The sequence below is a fragment of the Heloderma suspectum genome, chromosome 5 (genome assembly GCF_057233095.1).
Source record: "Heloderma suspectum isolate Gila_16-S chromosome 5, 16-S_ref, whole genome shotgun sequence".
NCBI lineage: Eukaryota > Metazoa > Chordata > Lepidosauria > Squamata > Helodermatidae > Heloderma > Heloderma suspectum.
The window spans coordinates 160,084,619-160,103,610 of record NC_139462.1 but is presented as its reverse complement, the minus strand read 5'-3'; the positions used below and the strand labels follow the sequence as shown (position 1 = coordinate 160,103,610).

At 44.0% G+C, this 18,992-nt stretch overlaps 2 protein-coding genes and 2 non-coding genes across 4 annotated transcripts in view; 1 reads left to right on the top strand and 3 right to left on the bottom strand.

Annotated features, from left to right (window-relative positions):
* LOC146344721 (transmembrane channel-like protein 2) overlaps positions 1-5,652 on the top strand; it is a 65,619-nt gene extending 59,967 nt beyond the window's left edge. Inside the window, exons 16-19 of the mRNA XM_084859811.1 lie at positions 1,312-1,437; positions 2,028-2,106; positions 3,356-3,476; positions 4,884-5,652. Coding sequence (XP_084715937.1) covers positions 1,312-1,437; positions 2,028-2,106; positions 3,356-3,476; positions 4,884-5,122 — 565 coding nt within the window. The 3' untranslated portion in view covers positions 5,123-5,652. The remainder of the gene's footprint in view (positions 1-1,311; positions 1,438-2,027; positions 2,107-3,355; positions 3,477-4,883) is intronic.
* A 98-nt stretch (positions 5,653-5,750) lies between these two features.
* Positions 5,751-13,779, bottom strand: RPSA (ribosomal protein SA). Its single transcript, XM_084858043.1, has 7 exons — positions 13,734-13,779; positions 9,619-9,786; positions 8,156-8,274; positions 7,681-7,926; positions 7,001-7,129; positions 6,403-6,571; positions 5,751-5,906 (listed from the first exon to the last, which is right to left on the bottom strand). Exons 2-7 carry the CDS (start codon positions 9,749-9,751, stop codon positions 5,812-5,814), a joined length of 891 nt encoding a protein of 296 aa, XP_084714169.1. The 5' UTR covers positions 9,752-9,786; positions 13,734-13,779; the 3' UTR covers positions 5,751-5,811.
* On the bottom strand, positions 7,370-7,529 carry LOC146344720 (small nucleolar RNA SNORA62/SNORA6 family). The gene has a single exon (XR_014792806.1). It is a non-coding gene; the product is annotated as a small nucleolar RNA SNORA62/SNORA6 family (small nucleolar RNA).
* Positions 8,769-8,924, bottom strand: LOC146344719 (small nucleolar RNA SNORA62/SNORA6 family). Its single transcript, XR_014792805.1, has one exon. It is a non-coding gene; the product is annotated as a small nucleolar RNA SNORA62/SNORA6 family (small nucleolar RNA).
* Positions 13,780-18,992: the final 5,213 nt, after the last annotated feature.

Sequence of the window (18,992 nt, the reverse complement as noted above, 5' to 3'; positions counted from 1 at the left end):
CTGCCTTAGAATCCTTGCTTTTTCACTCCAATTGTGATGGGAAAGGCTACAGTTGTTAGTGATGAAAGAAAGGCACTCTGCAGATGTGTAGACACTATTCTTAACACATGGAGGCGCACATGACTGGCTGCTCCCTGAATAGGAGCACTCCAGACTGCAACATTTTGTTGCAGGTCCCACTTGTTGTATGCTTAATCTGGAAGATGGAAGTGTAATGTATCAATGTACAGACCCAAACTGAACTGAAGCTACTGGAGAATGTCAGACAAGCTTAGAGAAATGAAAACCCTGCTTTCCAAAGCAACATTTTAGTCTCCTCCCTGTCCAGTAGCTACAACATATGATCATGACTATAGGTGGTAGAAAAACAGAAGCTGACTTGTTCAGAATTGTCACTGGATTAATAAGCATTTCTTATTGTCATTCTGAATCAACTCTACACAAATTGTTCTGTAGACTGGATTAACATCTCATTGAGCCCTGATTTGATTTAGTAACTGTTCCTTGCTGCACTGCTGACTCTGACTCAGTACGGAGCCAGTTCTGAACAAATTGTTCCTTTTGCTCCATTATCTTGGCCCCTTCTTTTATTAATAAGTGGTGTCAGTAGCAATCTCTTTACAGAGTTTTGAAGAAAGGAATATATCAAGTTTCTTTGCATTGTTTTGGATGAGCCTGTTTTCATGTTGTTGTCTTGCCCTTTAAAACTGCATCATAGCACAGTTTTCTGGGCATACAAAGAATGTGGAACTGTATAACATCTACTTTCTTGAGAGAAATGGATATCCCTGTAAGTTGGCCTTTCCCAACTTCATGCCTCCAGATGTGTGGACTGCAATGGCTAGGGGATTGTGGGAGTTGTAGTCTAACACATCTGGAGGGCAGCCAGGTAGGGAAGGCTGCTGTAAGTATTTAGCAACTGTGAAGTATCACACTCTTCATAGCTGTTACATGCTGTGTGCTGATATACACAGACACTCTCAACCCAGCTCCTATCAATGTACAAAAATTCCAAAACTTAAGGATCACTTCCCATATTTTCTTTAGGAAAATAACATGGTTCGCCGCTGTTTCTCCACAATCATGTCTATGTATTCTTTTACAATTTTTTTTAACTGTTAACAAATGTCCATGTTTTAAAGAGAGAAAATGGGTGCATCTGTTATTTTAAGACACTCAAGAATTATTCAGGATGGAATCTCTGAAGAGTATATTTCTAAACTGAAGGTGTATGAAGAGCTCTGAATTAGGCTCTAATTATTGAGGCATGAATACTGTCATTTATAAGGGTCTGTTCATTTATCATTCCAGTGGAAAGAAGAAAATGTATGATGTCATCCAAGAGACCATCACATCTGATTTCCCTCCCCTTGTAGCCAAGATCTTGAGTTATCTGGCAAATCCAGGACTGATTATGACTGCAATTCTACTTATGGCGTAAGATGTGCTGATAAAAAGTTGGGCTCCTGAGACCTAAGGAGATCATAGCAAGAGGTATTGCTAGGTTATCAATTAATATTTGCTGGGATTTAAAAGGTACCGCTATATGTAGTGTTAAGTACAGTGAAATCTTAGTTAATGGATTATGTCAGCCTTCCAAAAACACTTCCCTTCCGAGTTCTGTCCTCCTCGTGTCGATAACAACAATTCAGTTGAATCCATACTTAGTCATGCTTAGTGTAGACCAGTTAAATCAATGAGACAACTTAAGTCATGACTGGCTCATCCCACTGATTTCAATTAGTCTACTTGTTGCTCTACTAAATCTGCGTCCAATCCATTGCTTTTTCAGTGTGATTAATAAGGTGATCACAGATTGAAAATACAATTTTAACTAAAAATCAAACCATGTAACTTTGTTTAGCACAGATCGCTTTTCTGGGATCAGGTTTAAAAGAATGAATGACTCTAGAATTAGGCAATGTATTTAAGATGGTCTCTCAAATAATTATTCCTGCATCTTATTATCTACTTTCAATCATCATAAAACACAAAGCTTAAGAAACATTTATCATTTGATTTTGTAGTCTTGCCATATATTACCTGAATGCTGTGGCTGAAGCCTATCAACATGCCAATGCAGAGCTGAAGAAGAAAATGCAAATGGTATCTTTTGTGTTTTATTATTAACGTACTAATAAAATTACCTCATATTTGGATTTTTTGGCCACATATTACTTGTGATTGCTTTTCACTTTGTTGAAACATGATTGAAATATTAACATGCTCGCATACTGACTGCAATACTTCTATATTTCCTAAGTTTGTATTACGTTCTTGCTGGAATGACTGGCTTCTCCATGTTGTCTTTGTAGAATCATACAGTACATTCACACATGCCTAAATTTGTAATCCGTTATTAACACTATTATCAAGAATACCAAAACAACTTTTATTTCCAATGTGCCACTCAATTCATATATGACAGCTAGATGACTGGTTGCCACTAATGGTATGCAGGTCTTACCTAGAGTTGAAACATTTGAAATGAACATCATGTTTGACAGATTTAACTAGTCGGAATTCTACAACTAAGACACTAAGGGTACAATCCCATAGGTGTTTAGACAGAAAAAAGGCCTACAACTCCCAGCATGCCCCATCCAGCCTTGGCTGGATGGGGCATGCTGGGAGTTGTAGGCCTTTTTTCTGTCTGAACACAAGATTGCACCTTAAGGCTACAATCCTATACACTTACATGGGAGTAAATCCCATTGAACTTAATGGGAATTACTTTTCAGTAGACGTGCACAGGACTGCTCTGTAATCAAAGAATCAAAGCCATAGCAGTCCAGAGTGGTGAACATATTGGACACACTAAGTGGATGAAAAAGTTTGAGTTTTCCCAAATTCTCTTGTCTGTCATACTTTCATATTTCCAAAAGCAAATAAAAAGGAGCACAGACAAAAACTAAACAAAGCTGTTCAAATTACAGCAAATCTTCTAGCATACGTTTCCTGTGATCACATTTTCTGGTAAGTGTCTGGAATGAAAACTGACAAATGTTCAGATGTATCAAGTAAGTGAAACGTGGCAAATAGCCAGGGTGTTGCAAGATGCTTTTCTGATATTCCTAATGTCTCCAAAATGACAGATGCATATCTGGCTGCTTTCCTCTGCATCTTTTCAAAACTAAAGTAGGGAAACAACCTCAAACTGATATGAGGTGGAAGTGAACCCTCAAATGGTCAAATATACTGTTTTTGCCACGTTTCAGATAATTTTCCTATTTTTTTAAACAGCACCCAAATTATAGAGTACATCGAAGTCTCATCTTTAGTCTTAAGTTCTGCCTAAATTACAAATTCTTTCCAAATTTATTTTTTATAATACCTAATATCTTAATATGCATAGCAACGTGAAGATGAGAAGAACAAGAAGAATAACAAAGCTTCTACCAATCCTGCAATGCAAGATCTAGAAGACTTGCTTGTTCCACGTGCAAAGGCCATGGAAAAGCCCAAACCAGCAGAAGGTAAGTCCATTCCCGTCGCTGCTGGTCAGTATATTGCATTTGGTGAGCCATGACAAAGGAACTATTTTAGTCTCCCACTGTTGGAGGAATTATTCCACCCTCCAGCAGCACTTCCCAACGGTAAGAGAGATCCTATTGTTGCCCAATCCCCACGCCACAGAACCACCACCCAGGGATGGCCTGGATTTTGCTATCCAAGGCAAAGAATTATTGCACCCCTGCCTTCCCATTCCGTGTTCAAAAACTCAACTGTAGTGGCAGCTGAAACTTCAACACCGGTGATGAGACATCATCCTCCACTGCACCTGAAGGCAAGGCAAGCACACAGCTCTCTCTGCCACCTCCCATTATGTGCCACTTGAGGCAACTGCCTCACTGTGTCTACTGGTAGGGCCAGCTCTGCCGCCACCTAGGGAGTGACAGCCAACAGAACGTTTAATGTGTATGGACTCCAAAATCTCCAAATTACTAGCAGGTGTCAGTCTTGATCAGTGACATCAACACTTTGACACCATTTGCACATAGCAGCAGCAAATTGTGGGTTTACCCATAATTTGCTGCAGAACATGCTGCCATTTTGAATATGCAACCTCTGATCAGCCCAATCAGACGTTATTGTGTCCTGCAACCCTAGACACTATGGGTTCTTCATGGGTTAAACCCAGTTAACCTACAAGTAGTTCTTAGGCAACCCCAGCAAATCCTGAGTTAATTGCCCTTACATGCAAACCAGGTCAATATCATGTTACATCTCCATGTACTGAAGTTCCTTAACAAACAAAAAAACCTTTTGTTAAGACCTTCCTGGATATCATGGGACAAAGCCTGTTCATGCTGCCAATTCCGTTCTAGTCTGGGAGTAGGGCTATACCACCACCCAGTCTCCATCACCCAGGTTATATATGCCTATTCCATGTTTAAACCATATAGCATTATGATTTACTTATTCCTATTATAGTATGTCCTAAAGGGGGTAGGCCCTTTTTCTCATCAAATGTTGGACCATGGCAACACTAGAATTGTATTGCTTAAGCCACTCTAGCAAATTATCTTGCAGGATATTATGTAATACTTGAGTCACCAGGATCCACTCATAATTGGGTCTCTTCAAAAAGGCACCATCTAAAGTCCATTTTAATTTTTAAAAATCCAATTCAGTTTATACAGTAGACATTCATACTCATTCCGATGAAGACACTGTCCTTTTCCTGCTAAACTGGAGCTTGAAATATATCAGTTTAGTACAAAACTCGAGTGGGGTGGAGATGAATTTAGCTTTCTGAACCATTGGGGAAACAACTTGTTGCCACTCCAAGAACAAGAACTTCTCTCAGTGATGCATGCGATCATGACTTGAAAGTCCAGGGCATTGGGTTGGTTAATAAATGAAAAATTATTTCCTTTTAGAAGATAACAAGCTTGAATCTACTGGCAATAAAAAGAATCCTGTGGTGAATCCTGAGGGAAGCACAACTAGAAACAGCAATTCTGACACCGCTGCAAGAAGCCTGGTGGCACCCCCACCTCATGTGATAGTCACCCGGCCACCAACTCCAAGAAAAGGGGTGCCTTACTTTAACCAACCAAGACCCGGGCCTCATCCAAGGGGGCCTCACCCAGGAATGGGAAGGGGCAAGTCTCAGTAGCAGCAGATGCTAGACAGTAGTAGTATCTTATCTACTAGTCCAGGGGTGTGCAACACGATGCCCCTTGGTGCAGCAGCAAAAGTATCATCTCTTTGCAGCAGATGTCAGCAACAAACTGGCAAGGAAGCCAAAAGCAGCCAAATCTTACTTGTTTTCAGATGAGATTTGGCTGTTTTAGGTTTCCTTGCAGCAAACCAGCTTTTTCCCAGCATCTTGCAGAGTGCAGCCCACAAGGGGGGACAAAGTGGTACATGGACCCCCAAATGTTGCCTGCCCCTGTATTAGACTGTGAGCCTCCAAGGCAGGGACTGTTCTATCTTACAATATCTGTACATTGGTTAGAAAATGTTAGGCATTTTGTATGTGTTAATTAAGTAAAACAGGATTCATTTTCACATATTGGAAATATGGGTGTGCTGATTACATTACTTCCTACAAGCAGCAGTTTCACAGATCCAGATTAGACGTCCAAGGTTCATCTCTGCTTCACAATAAAAATAGCCTTGTGCATTAGGGAGGCATGACCTCTCACCTCTCCTTTTTCTTGTTTCATTTCTCACTTGGAGCATATGCTCCATTAAACAATCACACCAGCACTATACTGCGTATAGAAAAAGTGAACCGAGCCTAGTCGTAAGAAAGATCTTTATTTTTATTTTTCACCATACTCCTGAATTCCTGTTGCTGTATTAGGACCACTCTGTAGCAGTCCCTACCCACTCAGTTGCCTGAGCAGTGGGAGCTGCAGACCAGTCTTCAGTGGCAGGCTGCGCACTCCAATCCTCTGAAAAAGAAACATAAAACCGTCAGGAATCTTGAAGAGATTTATCGCATGCACAAAACTAGATGGTGATACCAGTTAAAAATGAATAGCCTAAATCAGGGGTGGGGGACCTCTGGCATGTGGGGCTACTGCATCTGGCCTGCCGCCTCCCCGCTCATCCCTGAGCAGCAGCTCCGTTGGTGCCAATGGAGGCTTTTAAAGAGCCTGTGAAGTGGGGAGGCTAATGCAGCACTCCCATGCTCTGCAACCCCTACCTGAGCAGCAATTAGCTTGTTAAAGGCCTCCACTGGTGCCAAGGAGTTTTTAGTGTACGAGTGTAAGAAAGAGAGAGGGAGACTTCTGTGGCTCCAGCCCTGCCTAGTTTTGGTACTGGCTTTACACACTTCGGGCTGTTGTCTCCCATCACTGGTAGTTTACCAGAAGAAAAAGACTTCCCACCTCTGGTCTAAATTGCTTTATATAGTTTACTGCCAATTCAATTTCTCAAGACACTTACCAGCTTGGAATGGTTGTATTGGCACAGAGGGCACTTGCACCCCTTCGGACCAATCGGCTACCTCAGGCTGTGGAGGAGCAGTGAATTCAGGTGCAGGCGCAGTCCATTCACCTTGGAATTCTTCCTTTGTGACTGCCTTCTCAGCTGCAGCTTGCTCCTCCTTTTCAATCTGGAGACAATACAAGTTAAAATTACAGTGACTGGATTTCACTAAATTTACCTTTTGGTTATCAGGGTGCTTTTGCACATGCCCAAATCACATACTATGTGTTTTGGTATTCACAGTGTGTCCCATGTTCATCATATGCCAAGTGTCTTTTTGATGAGCCTATTTTCAGTGACAGCTCTCCATTTTCCAGTGGTGTATTACTTTCAGTGTGTCACCAAATAAGCCACTTTTGTGTGCTAGAAGGTAGAACCATCAACTTAAAACCACTGATTTCAATAATAAATTGTGTACAAAGCCACGCTTTTAAGTTTCCAAGATACATGGTACAGAGTACTGCTTATGCTGTTTTGCTAAGACACGTGTATTCTTTTTCTTCCTCATCCCAAAATCCCATTACACAATAAATCTGTACCAGTCTTAGGTTTTTACCTCTTCAGGATCCCGGTAAAAGTACAGATCAGGCATGACCTCCCATGGGTGCTCACGGGAAATAGTGCCACGCATACGCAGGACCTCACGAGCCAACATCCACCACATCAGACCAACAGAGTGAGCCCCCTGAAACACATTAGATATTCACCCATCAGGACCAAAATTGTCAAGAGTCATTTATATGGTAAGATGGCTGAGTTTGTCAATACCTTTCATTAAAAAGACACAATCAATCAAATTTTGGCAAAGGGCTGGTATTGTTCAGTGAATCTGAGAACAGGAAAACTGTGAAGTAAAATACAGTAAAATGAACTATTTCCCCTTTCATTTTCCCTCAGCTACCAAGTCCTCTGCCATTTCTCATAAAGATGTGGCAAGAATCACTATCAAACCCCACTCATTGGATCATGAAGGTCCTTATGGCGTTAGCGAAAAATCCTGCCAAGACTGATGTAGCACACGTCCTACACTCAGGAGTTCATCGGCCAGGAACTGACCTCAGCTCTGAGCTCTAACAGCGTGCAGATGACCCATTTCCCCCTCCAAACTAAGCTGTGTCTGCTATTTAAACAAGGAAATCATCAGGCTTTCTCTGCAGAGTGACTCAAAACTAATCAACACCTAGAAAGCACCTTTAAAAGAGAACCATGGGATCAACAGAGAAGAGCATACACTACCTTGTTGTTGCATGGAATAGCAATATCCACATAGCGCAGAGGAGAATCTGTGTTACACAAGGCAATGGTGGGGATGTTTACGTAAGATGCCTCAGTCAGTGGCTGATGATCAGCTCTTGGATCAGTGACCACCAAAAGGCGGGGCTCACGGAAGGCAGCCTGGATTTGATTGGTGAAGGTGCCAGGAGTGAAACGGCCAGCAATTGGTGTAGCACCAGTAGCAGCAGCAAATTTCAACACAGCACGCTACAGTGGGGAGATAAAAACAAACAGTTTTGATTGGGATCTGATCTGGGAATGCCATTTTGAGGCACCAGGCACTTCAACACTTGGTTCCGCTTTTGTCTGGAAGTTCACTTACAGATCTACAGAATGTTAAGAGCCAAGCCTATCGCAATGCTCAATAGCTGATATTTTCCTAATGAGACATGCAGTCATGATTATCATTTTCGCCTCTCTGCAAGTATACCCATACCTGTCCAGTATTCCTGGAGGAGATGACGCTCACATCAGCTGGGTTCTCAATGGCAACAATGGCACGGGCTGCCAAGAGCAGCTTTTCCCAAGTTCTCTTCAGATTGATGATGTAAATACCTAAATAAAATGAAAAAAGATCCTATATTAAAGACGGGCAATGGGGTACACGTGTGCAGACAAGCCTCCTGACAGCTGCTGTTCCCAAGCCCTTCTCCCTTGACTTGCTAAAACTGCATGGAAGAAGGGGAAAAACAGGTGTGCATGGCAGACAGGAACAGCTCCGAAAAGACAATTAGGAGAAGGGAGTTCAAACTTTATCTCTTGTGCTTCCCTCTGTTTCTGCCTTCATTTGAAAAGTGGGAAGCCAAAGGAATGTGCAAGTGGCATGAAGGTCCCTCTACCCTTCTTGTTTACTCATCTGTTCTCTAGTCATCTCATTAAGTGTTGAGAATAGGGGCTGACAGCATGGTGGCCATTACACTTCGAGATCCCTTTCTGGGGGCAGCAGGGGGGGAGATCACCCCCTTCCAATTCAAAGTGACTTATTGGTAAATACTAAGTTACACATTCACCAAATGTCCAATCATTTATCGCAACCATTATCAAAGTTTGCATATGGCAGTGACTACTATCAAACGCCAGTCACAGAGCCAAACTCTACTGGTGTTAGCGAAAATCCTGCCAGCATTTATTCTAGCACACTTCCGACACTCAAGAGTTCATTGGCCAGAAACTGGTCTCAGCTCTGAGCTTTAATAGTGTGCAGTTAGATAAGAACGTGAAGCATACCAACCTGCCTGCCATATGTCAACTCTCATTCAAGCCATCAGTGCGATTTCTGTTTGTCATATCTCCATGATAAACATTATAGAGTAATGTTACGGAAAACTGACCCTGTAGAATAGGGGAGAGGAACTGTTTTGGGGCAAGGGTCCAGATGACCCCCACCGAGCCCTCTGCAGACCGAATGGCATCAGGGGGCAGGGTCATTCCCCGAACATCATTTGGTACCCTGCCAACACACCAGGTAGATAATCCACTCAGCATGACAGCTGGGACCTGGCTTTGCTGTGCATAAGCTTCCCCCATTGGGAAAATACTAATGAGTACAAAAAACTGTCCTGCAAATAGCAAAAAAACCACACCCCTAAATCTCAGTCCAGTCCTGTAGATCGGTAAGATGGGTGTAGACATATAGAACGGTCCAGCCAAAGTGAAGTAGAATGAAGTTCCATTAATTTGAATGGAACTTCAAAGAAAGCATGAGCATTCTTTTTTGCATTGTTAGCAAGGACTAAAGAAAGTGAAAAGCACTAAACAGATCAAAATGGAGTTTATAGAATGAAACTGTAAGATTCACTATTATTGTGTGCTCATGAGCCACAGTTAACTCTGGCATCACTACAGCTGATGACAAGTAAAAGATTCCCCACTAAGTTTCACATACTACCACATTCTTACCATCGCTTTTTCTTTTATAAATGTACTGTTCCATCTGAAAGTCTAGATTTGTGCCACCCAAGTGGGTTGCTGCAGCAAGGAATTTGAGGACATCTTCCTCCTTCATCTGTAGGACATCAAGACCTCCGGACATTGTGAAAGTTTCCTTTTGAAGCAACGACAGGAAACCTGGAACAACAGAATCAGCTAAGTTAGGAGCATTTTAACACTGCCAGTCATGTGGCTTTTGGCAGATCACTACTGTCAGTCTCCATTGCCCATCTACAAAATAGGGGTATTAGTGATCCACCACTGCCATTGCAGAGGCAAATGCAAGTTTGCAAAAGTTCTCTGCAAGGCAAGAATTGTTGAGCTGCAAATGCCATTTCAATGCTTTTCAACCTGGTAATCACACCAAAATCTTCGGCATTTTGGCATGCTACACATTGTCTTGCTATATAGGACATGACTCACTCTGTACAGCAGCAACCAAAAGAGCAAATTATTTTCAAATACCTGGCCTAACACTGCCTACCCCATTTTCATTGATAGAATTATACATATTATTTTTATCCTCTTTAATCGGAGCAAGTTCCAATGTAGTGTTTGGTCACAGGAAAAGCATTACTATTCATTTGGAAGATTTATAGTGGATCCTCCTTTCCCTAACCTGTTTCCTTTCAACCTGGTTGTTACAAGAGCTTTGTAACTTTAAGAACTGGTGCTCGAGTTTGCTTTTTTCCTTCTTCCCTCCCCATCGCCTTTTTCTTTTAGATTTTCAGCCTGCAGGGAGAGACTGTCTTCTTTCCTACTGACCTTGTGTAAGCTGCTCTAGGAACCTTTTGAAACGCAGGGTAAAAATATTTTAAATAAATAATGCAATTTACAACAGACTGCAATAATACAAAACCAATAATATGTTGTTGTTATTATTATTATATCAGGACTTTCAACCCTCCTGAAGGCTATTAAACAACAAAACTTCATAAAATTATTTTGCTGCCAAGGTATATATAACCCAGTCTTCCCCAACCTGATGCCCTCCAGATGTGTTGGATTTCAAGTCCCTAAATCCCCGCAACTGGCGAAGGAGAAGATGAGGAGGAGGGGGAAAAAAACCAAATTAAGGCACCACTTCTTAAAAGTTGGAGAGCTCTTATAGCAACCAGCTGGCTGGGGGATTCTGGGAGTTGAAGTTCAACACACCTGGAGGACACCAAATTAGGGAAGGCTAGCATAACCATGCCCATAAAGACCACTACAATCACCTCCAAATGACTGGAAACTGCTGTTTTCCAAGGGAGTGCAATTTCTTGAAAACTCAATAAAAAGTAACTAAGAAACCCAAGGAATCCCTCTTATTTGGGCTAGCTTTCAACTGTTCTAGATAAAGCTGCCTGCAGCAGTTATTACTGTTGCAATTCATAGCATTTTATTTATTTATTTATTTCATTTCTATACCGCCCAATAACCGAAGCTCTCTGGGCGGTTCACAAAAATTACAACCAAACAACACACAATAAAACAATTTAAAATATATAGAACATTAAAACCACAATATAACAATACAACCACAATAAAACCTAGCAGCAGTGCAGGAGTTTAAAATACAGATTTAAAACAGCAAAGATAAAAATTTAGAAAGCTAAAATGCCTGGGAAAATAAAAAGGTCTTCACCTGGCGCTGAAAGGAATACAATGTAGGTGCCAGGCGAACCTCACTAGAGAGCTCATTCCAGAGCCGGGGTGCCACAGCAGAAAAAGCCCTCCTCCTAGTAGCCACCCGCCTCACTTCCTTTGGCAGAGGCTCACGGACGAGGGCCGCTGAGGATGATCTTAAGGTCCGGGCAGGCACATATGGGAGATGGCGATCCTTCAGGTAAGCTGGCTCCAAGCCGTAAGGGCTTTGAATGTTAACACCAGCACTTTGAATCGGGCCCGGAAATGGACTGGCAGCCAGTGCAGCTGGAAAAGTACTGGCGTAATATGAGCTCGCAGGCCAGTCCCTATTAACAATCTTGCTGCCCTATTTTGGACCAGCTGAAGTTTCCGGACCATTTTCAAAGGCAGCCCCACGTATAACACATTGCAGTAATCCAGACGAGAAGTTATCAAAGCATGGATAACTGTAGCTAGGCTATCTCTGTCCGGATAAGGGCATAGTTGGTATACCAGCCTAAGCTGATAAAAAGTGCTCCGTGCCACTGAGTTCACCTGTGCCTCAAGTGACAGTTCTGGATCCAAGAGCATCCCCAAACCACGAACCTGATCCTTTAGGGGGAGAGCAACCCCCTCCAGAACAGGTTGAATATCACCTAGCCGGGCAGACGAGCCATCCACTAACAGTACCTCCGTCTTGTCTGGATTGAGTTTCAGTTTATTGGCCCTCATCCAGTCCATTACCATGCCCAGGCACTGATTCAGAACAGCCACTGCCTCACCTGGGTTTGATGAGAAAGAGAGGTAGAGCTGGGTGTCATCCACATATTGATGGCACCTCAGCCCACACCTCCGGATAACCTCCCCCAGCGGTTTCATGTAGATGTTAAACAGCATGGGGGATAAAATAGAGCCCTGTGGAATCCCATGGCACAATTGCCACGGCACAGAGCAATAACCCCCCAGCACCACCTTCTGGAATCGGCCATCCAAGTAGGAGCAGAACCACTGTAGTACAGTGCCTCCAACTCCCAACCCAGACAACCTATCCAGAAGGATACCATGGTAGATGGTATCGAAAACCGCTGAGAGGTCCAGAAGAATCAACAAGGTCACACTCCCCCGTCCCTCTCCCGGCAGAGGTCATCCCACAGGGCGACCAAGGCAGTTTCCGTTCTGAAACAACATGTTTTATTATCACCAGCAGCAGCCATCCCAGCAAGTTGTATAGGGGGAGATGATAGGTGAACAAGTTCCATTCCACCAGCCCTGCTGAAAGACCGTTTCATTTTTCCCTCTTCCCTCCCTGTTCCCTTTTCCTTATGTGTCATGTCTTTTTAGATTGTAAGCCTGCAGGCAGAGACTGTCTTATTTTGCTGATTTCATGTAAGCTGCTCCGAAAGCCTCTTTGGCTGAAGAATAAAAAGGCTAAGGGCGCAATCCTATGCAGATAGGCAGCCACCTATCCAATGCAGGACAGGAGAAGCAAGGAGGAGATTGTTCCCTCCACGCTGCTCCTGCCCTGCATTTTCAGCTAGACAGCTGCTTTTGGCTGTCTAGCCACAGTACAGCAGAGCAGGGGAGGAGGCTGCCGGATGACACAATGGATGTGTTGTACCGGCATTTCCACCCTCCCCGCCCCCCGGCACACCCCTTTCAGCTGCTCCATGCTCCTCTTGCAAGCACAGATAACAGGGCTTCTCCACACTGCCTGCAAGGAAAGGGGGGGAGGGGAGGTTGGTTCTCCAGGAACCGACCTCAGAACACGGCCTCTGAGGTTGGTTCCCTGAAAACAAGATATCCTACGGCTGTCTAGCCGCTGACTAGCGGCCATAGGATTGCTCCCTAAAAACGGAATAAAAAGATTACAAGTTTTGGAATGGGACAAAAAGACTTTAAATAAATAATTAACGATATTTTAAATATGCCACCGTTTTTAATATGCATTCTGTCTGGACTTTTGACATTATTTTCCCTTTAGATGTAAGACTACTTGGCTCACTAGACCCAGTGAAATGAATGGGGCTTAAGTTAGATTAACCCTGGATACAACCCTTCACGAACTGGTGACTACGCAAAGCGCAGCATGTGTTTTATTAACATACACATAGATCAGAAAGTGAAGCATGCACCGAGGTCTCGCATCCGTATGGTACCCAGGCGGTTTTAACTGCTGGGGGGTTTTTTAGTGACCATTTTGACTTCCACGAAAGAACTGTGAAGCAAAACAAAAGGGAAAATGCCCCTTTCTAGAGGTCCCAAATCCGGGCGCCCCGACGTGGCTCAGGCACGTTTTGCTTCCCAGCCAAGCGGGGGAGGCGGGAGGCCTGGTCGGGCCCGCTCTCGCCGCGGCAACCCCAGCAGCTCCGGGGTCCGAAGAAGCGCCGGCGCCTTCTCCGCCTAGGAAGATTCCTCCCCCCCGGCCCCTCCGCGCGGCTTGCGCGGCCGCGGCCACACACACGCACTGGACGACTCACGCGGTAACAAAGCCGTATGGAGGCCTCTCTGGGGTCGGAGAGAAAGAAGGCCGCGGCGCCCGATGACGTCTATATATAGCTCCCCAGCTCACCAATAGGCTGCAGCTTCCCCGGAAAGGCGGTAACGTCACGACCGCTCTATAGAAGCCGAACGGCCCTGTCTTCCGCAAGGGCCTAACAGAAAAGGTCCCTCACTTCCGGCTTCCTTTTGAACGCCGCCATGTGCGGGGAGGAGGCTCACGCACAACGTTGAAAGAGCCGCTCTACAACGCTGTAACAGTGGTGTAACAGTTAAAAGTCTGGCTGCACCTGAAATGGGCGCAACAAGACCCTGTTGTTTTTCCTGCAACGGACTAATACGGCTTCCCCTTTGGAGATTCTACCACTCTTTTGCTATTTCTTTGCACCGATTACCGCACGTTCGATGGGGAACCGCAGATGCCGCTTTTATTTCTTGGAGTCCTTCAATCCCATTACGTGCCAGAGTAGACGGCAGGGCATAAAGGGGAGGGAAGTTCGAGGACACGCTTATATAGAGAATTGGGTGTTAATAGCGACGCTGCCTGGCCTTCGATTTCCTATAAGTATTTGTCACACGAATACTTACTTGGCTTTAAAAGAGCATGAGCTTTTCTTCGAACGGCGGCGGGAGGAGAGACACTTTGTAATCAGAGCTACGCCGAAGTTCTATTTTTGTTCCATTAAAAAGCTTCCACTTGCATCCAGCACGCGAAGAAAGGAAGTTGTCAAAAGTTGTCCAAAACTTTTCTCTCCCATCTCTAATTATGGATTTGTCCAAAGATAACTTTTTTGTCTATGTTGGCAAAACAAAGAAAAAACTTGTTAGAATTTAGCCTTCCTCAACCTGGTGCCCTCCAGATGTTCTGGTCTACAACTCATGGCAATCCTGACCATTGGCTATACTGGCTGGGGATGATGGGTGTTGAAATCCCAAACATCTGGAGGGCACCAGGTTGGGGAACATTATGTTAGATCCTCACTGGCTGTGATTCTCTAAGGATGTCGCATGGTGGTGCTATATCCTTTGGCACTTCTATGGTGAAACAAAACGCCTACATGCTTTACTTTGGATGTTATGAGTAGATCAGCTTTTTTCACATTGCTTCCACCCAGGGAACATTTTCGACATCGGCCTGTCTGTTGGGAAACCCCTGAGCATCTTCTGTGGACTCTGGTGGGGCACATTCCAGGATGCTTTCTCTATGCACTGGGAACCAGAGAGGCTGCCAACATACTGAGAATGTGCCCCCCAAACATGCCCAGCAGTCTCCTGTGACAGCACTTTTAAGATTGGTAAGGGTAGACAAGCGGTCTTTCAGAAAGCTTGTCCAGCCTGACTGACCTTTTCATTGAGGAATTCCTGATAAACTACCACAGAGTCCCCCACCCCAACATTAAAAAAAATCAGGCTGTGCCAGTAAGAGCTACACTGGTGGGTGTCATTGTATACCAAGGTGGTGGGAACCAGAAGGTGGAGGGGGGCTGCAAACTGCTAATGGTTAATTGCTAATCCCTCTCTGTACTTGAAAGGTTGTCACAGAGAGGAAGGCCAGGATCTCTTCTCGATCATCCCAGAATGCAGGACACAGAATAATGGGCTCAAATTACAGGAAGCCAGATTAGGGCTGAACATCGGAATGCAGGACACAGAATAATGGGCTCAAATTACAGGAAGCCAGATTAGGGCTGAACATCAGGAAAAACTTCCCGACTGTTAGAACAATACGACAATGGAACCAATTACCTAGGGAGATGTTTTTTTGTGAACCGCCCAGAGAGCTTCGGCTATTGGGCGGTATAGAAATGAAATAAATAAATAAATAAATAAATGTTGGGCTCTCCCACACTGGGGGCATTCAAGATGAAGCTGGACAGCCATCTGTCAGGGATGCTTTGACTTCGATTCCTGCATTGAGCAGAGGGTTGGACTCGATGGTCTTATAGGCCCCTTCCAACCCTACTATTCTATGATTCCCCACACTTTACTTGCAAACTGCAGCTCAGTAATATCACACTAGCAGCTGCTGCGGCCCAGGAAGAGGAGGAACTCCCGGCCAGCTGCTTCATTTTGAGAGCTGCGCATACTGGTAAAAGGCTTCCCAGAAGGCTCGCACACCCTCGAATTGGCCAAAAAGGTAGAAAAAGTTTCCTCAGCTCAGGTCCCAGCCTGAGCCAGCCAATTGGAAATGACCCCTCCAAGGGGGATGGGTGAGGGGCACCTCCCAGTGGAGCAAAGCTGCGAACTGGCTGCTGCTCCAGTTGGAATTAGAGACCTTGTGGGTAGGCTGACTGCTACTGCACCTGAGCAGTCTCAAAGAGCAGTCTCACATTTCTTTCTGCCCTGCTGGACTGGTGATTGATTCCTTCCTTCTCTCACTGTGTGAGTGTGTGTGTGTGTGTGTGAGGGGGAGACAGAGGGAGAGGGAGGCAGCCCAAGTAAACAATGTCTACTGGATCACCCCTGTCTACATGTTTATTGACAATCTCAGAGAACTTTAAAAGGTTAGTGAGACAGGACTTACCTTTGCAGAAGCAGTGCTGATTCTTTTTCAGCAGGGCTTGTCCTTCTATATGCATACTAATTTTATCTTTAACAATGCCTTCAACCAATTACCCAGAACAGACGTTAAGACAACCAGCCTGCAATTTCCCGGATCCCCCCTGGATCCCATTTTGAAAATTGGTGTTACATTAGCCATCTTCCAGTCCTCTGAAATAGAGGCTGATCTTAGGGACCTGTTGCATATTTTAGTTTGAAGATGAGCAATTTCATATTTGATTTCTTTGAGAACTCTAGGATAGACACCATCTGGGCCTGGTGATTTATTTGCTTTCAATTTATCAATAAGGTTGAGAACTTCATCTTTTGTCACCACTACTTGCCTCAGTTCTGGCACAGGTATCTGTCCTGTATCGTCTGCAGTGAAGATGGATGAAAAGAATTCATGCAGCTTCTCTGTAGTCTCCTTGTCCTCCTTCAGTACTCCTTTCACTCCATTGTCATCCAGTGGTCCAGCTGCCGCCCTAGCTGGCTTTCTGCTTCTGATAGATTTAAATAATTCTTTATTGTTGGCCTTGTTGCTAGCAATGTGCTCTTCAAAATGCTTTTTTGCATCTCTTGTCTGCTTGCATCGCCTTTGTGCTTGTGTTTTGTTTTCCTCACTTGGGCAAGACGTCTATTTTCTGAAGGAAGCTCTCTTTTCTCTAAGCTCCCTTAACACTGCTTGTTAACCATGTCGGCAACCTCTTGGACTTGGTGCTACCTTTCCTAACCTGTGCTATACATTTTAGCTAGGCTTCTATTATTATAGTTTTGAGTAATCTCTGAACATTTTGAAGGGATTTAATCCTCTTGGCTCCCCCTTTTAACTTCCTTTTCACCAGTTCCCTTATTTTAGAGAAGTTTCCTCTTTTGAAGTCGAATGTGACTGTGTTGGACTTCTTGGGCAATTTCCCACTTAAATATATATAAAATCTGATAGCACTGTGATCTCTGTTTCCAGTTGGTTCAACAACATTTACATCTCATACTAGGTCGTGGGCAACACCACTTAGGATTAAAGCCAAGGTCACCTCCCCTCTGATCAGTTCCATTACCAACTGTTCTAGGGCACAATCGTTTAGGGCACTGAGAAATTTAACCTCTTCGTCATGACTGGAACATGCATTTATTCAGTCGATGTGAGGGTAATTGAAGTCGCCCATTATTACAACACTTCCTTGTTTGGAGGCCTCCCTGATTTCCTTTTTCCATCTCAAGGTCACTCTGAGCATTCCAGTCTGGAGGACAATAGCACGTTCCTAGCACTAAAATCATATCCCTTATGAATATACAGTGGAGGTGATGAATAGTTTTAAGGGATTAGACCTGATAGACAGAGTGCCTGAGGAACTATGGACGGAGGTCCGTAACATTGCTCAGGAGGCAGCAACTAAATCCATCCCAAAGAAAAAGAAATGCAAGAAAGCCAAGTGGCTGTCTGATGAGGCTTTACAAGTAGCTGAGGAAAGAAGGGAAGCACAAAGCAAGGGAGAAAGGGGAAGATATAACCAACTGAATGCAGTGTTCCAGAGAACAGCAAGGAGAGACAAGAAGGCCTTCTTAAATGAACAATGCAAAGAAATCGAGGAAAACAATAGAATGGGAAAGACTAGAGATCTCGTCAAGAAAATCGGAGATATCAAGGGAACGTTTCGTGCAAAGACGGGCATGATAAAGAACAAAAAAGGCAGGGACCTAACAGAAGCAGATGAGATTAAGAAGAGGTGGAAAGAATTCACAGAAGAACTATACAGGAAAGATCTGAATGTCCCTGATAGCCATGAGAGTGCGGTCACTGAACCTGAGCTGGACATCCTAGAGAGTGAAGTCAAGTGGGCCTTAGGAAGCATTACCAACAACAAAGCTAGCAGACAGTATTCCAGCTGAGCTATTTAAAATCCTAAAAGATGATGCTGTTAAAGTGCTGCATTCAATATGCCAACACATTTGGAACACTCAACAGTGGCCACAAGACTGGAAAAGGTCAGTTTACATTCCAATTCCAAAGAAGGGCAATGCCAAAGAGTGTTCAAACTACCATACAATTGCACTCATTTCACATGCCAGCAAGGTGATGCTCAAAATCCTACAAACTAGGCTTCAGCAGTATGTGAACCGAGTACTACCGGAAATACAAGCTGGGTTTCGAAGAGGCAGAGGAACTAGAGATCAAATTGCCAACATTCGCTGGATCATGGAGAAAGCAAGAGAATTCCAGAAAAACATCTATTTCTGCTTCATTGACTACGCTAAAGCCTTTGATGTTGTGGATCACAACCAACTGTGGCAAATTCTTAAAGAGATGGGAGTACCAGATCACCTTACCTGTCTCCTGAGAAACCTGTACGAGGGCCAAGAAGCAACAGTAAGAACCAGACATGGAGCAACCGATTGGCTCAAAATTGGGAAAGGAGTACAACAAGGTTGCATATTGTCGCCCTGTTTATTTAACTTATATGCAGAGTACATCATGAGAAACACCGGGATGGATGAATCACAGGTCGGAATTAAGATTGACGGGAGAATTATCAACAACATCAGATATGCAGACGATACAACCCTAATGGCAGAAAGCGAAGAGGATTAAAGAGCCTCTTGTTGAGGGTGAAAGTGGAGAGTGCAAAAGCTGGTTTGAAACTCAACATTAAACAAACTAAGATCATGGCATCTGGCCCCATCACTTCCTGGCATATAGA

Coding starts and splice junctions, on each gene's coding strand:
- RPSA (XM_084858043.1), bottom strand. CDS start 9,751: ATGTCCGGAGGTCTTGATGTCCTACAGATGAAGGAGGAAGATGTCCTC. Junction 7,927..8,155: donor CCTCCAGGAATACTGGACAG/GTATGGGTATAC, acceptor TCCCCACTGTAG/CGTGCTGTGTTGAAATTTGC. Junction 5,907..6,402: donor AATACAACCATTCCAAGCTG/GTAAGTGTCTTG, acceptor TTTCTTTTTCAG/AGGATTGGAGTGCGCAGCCT.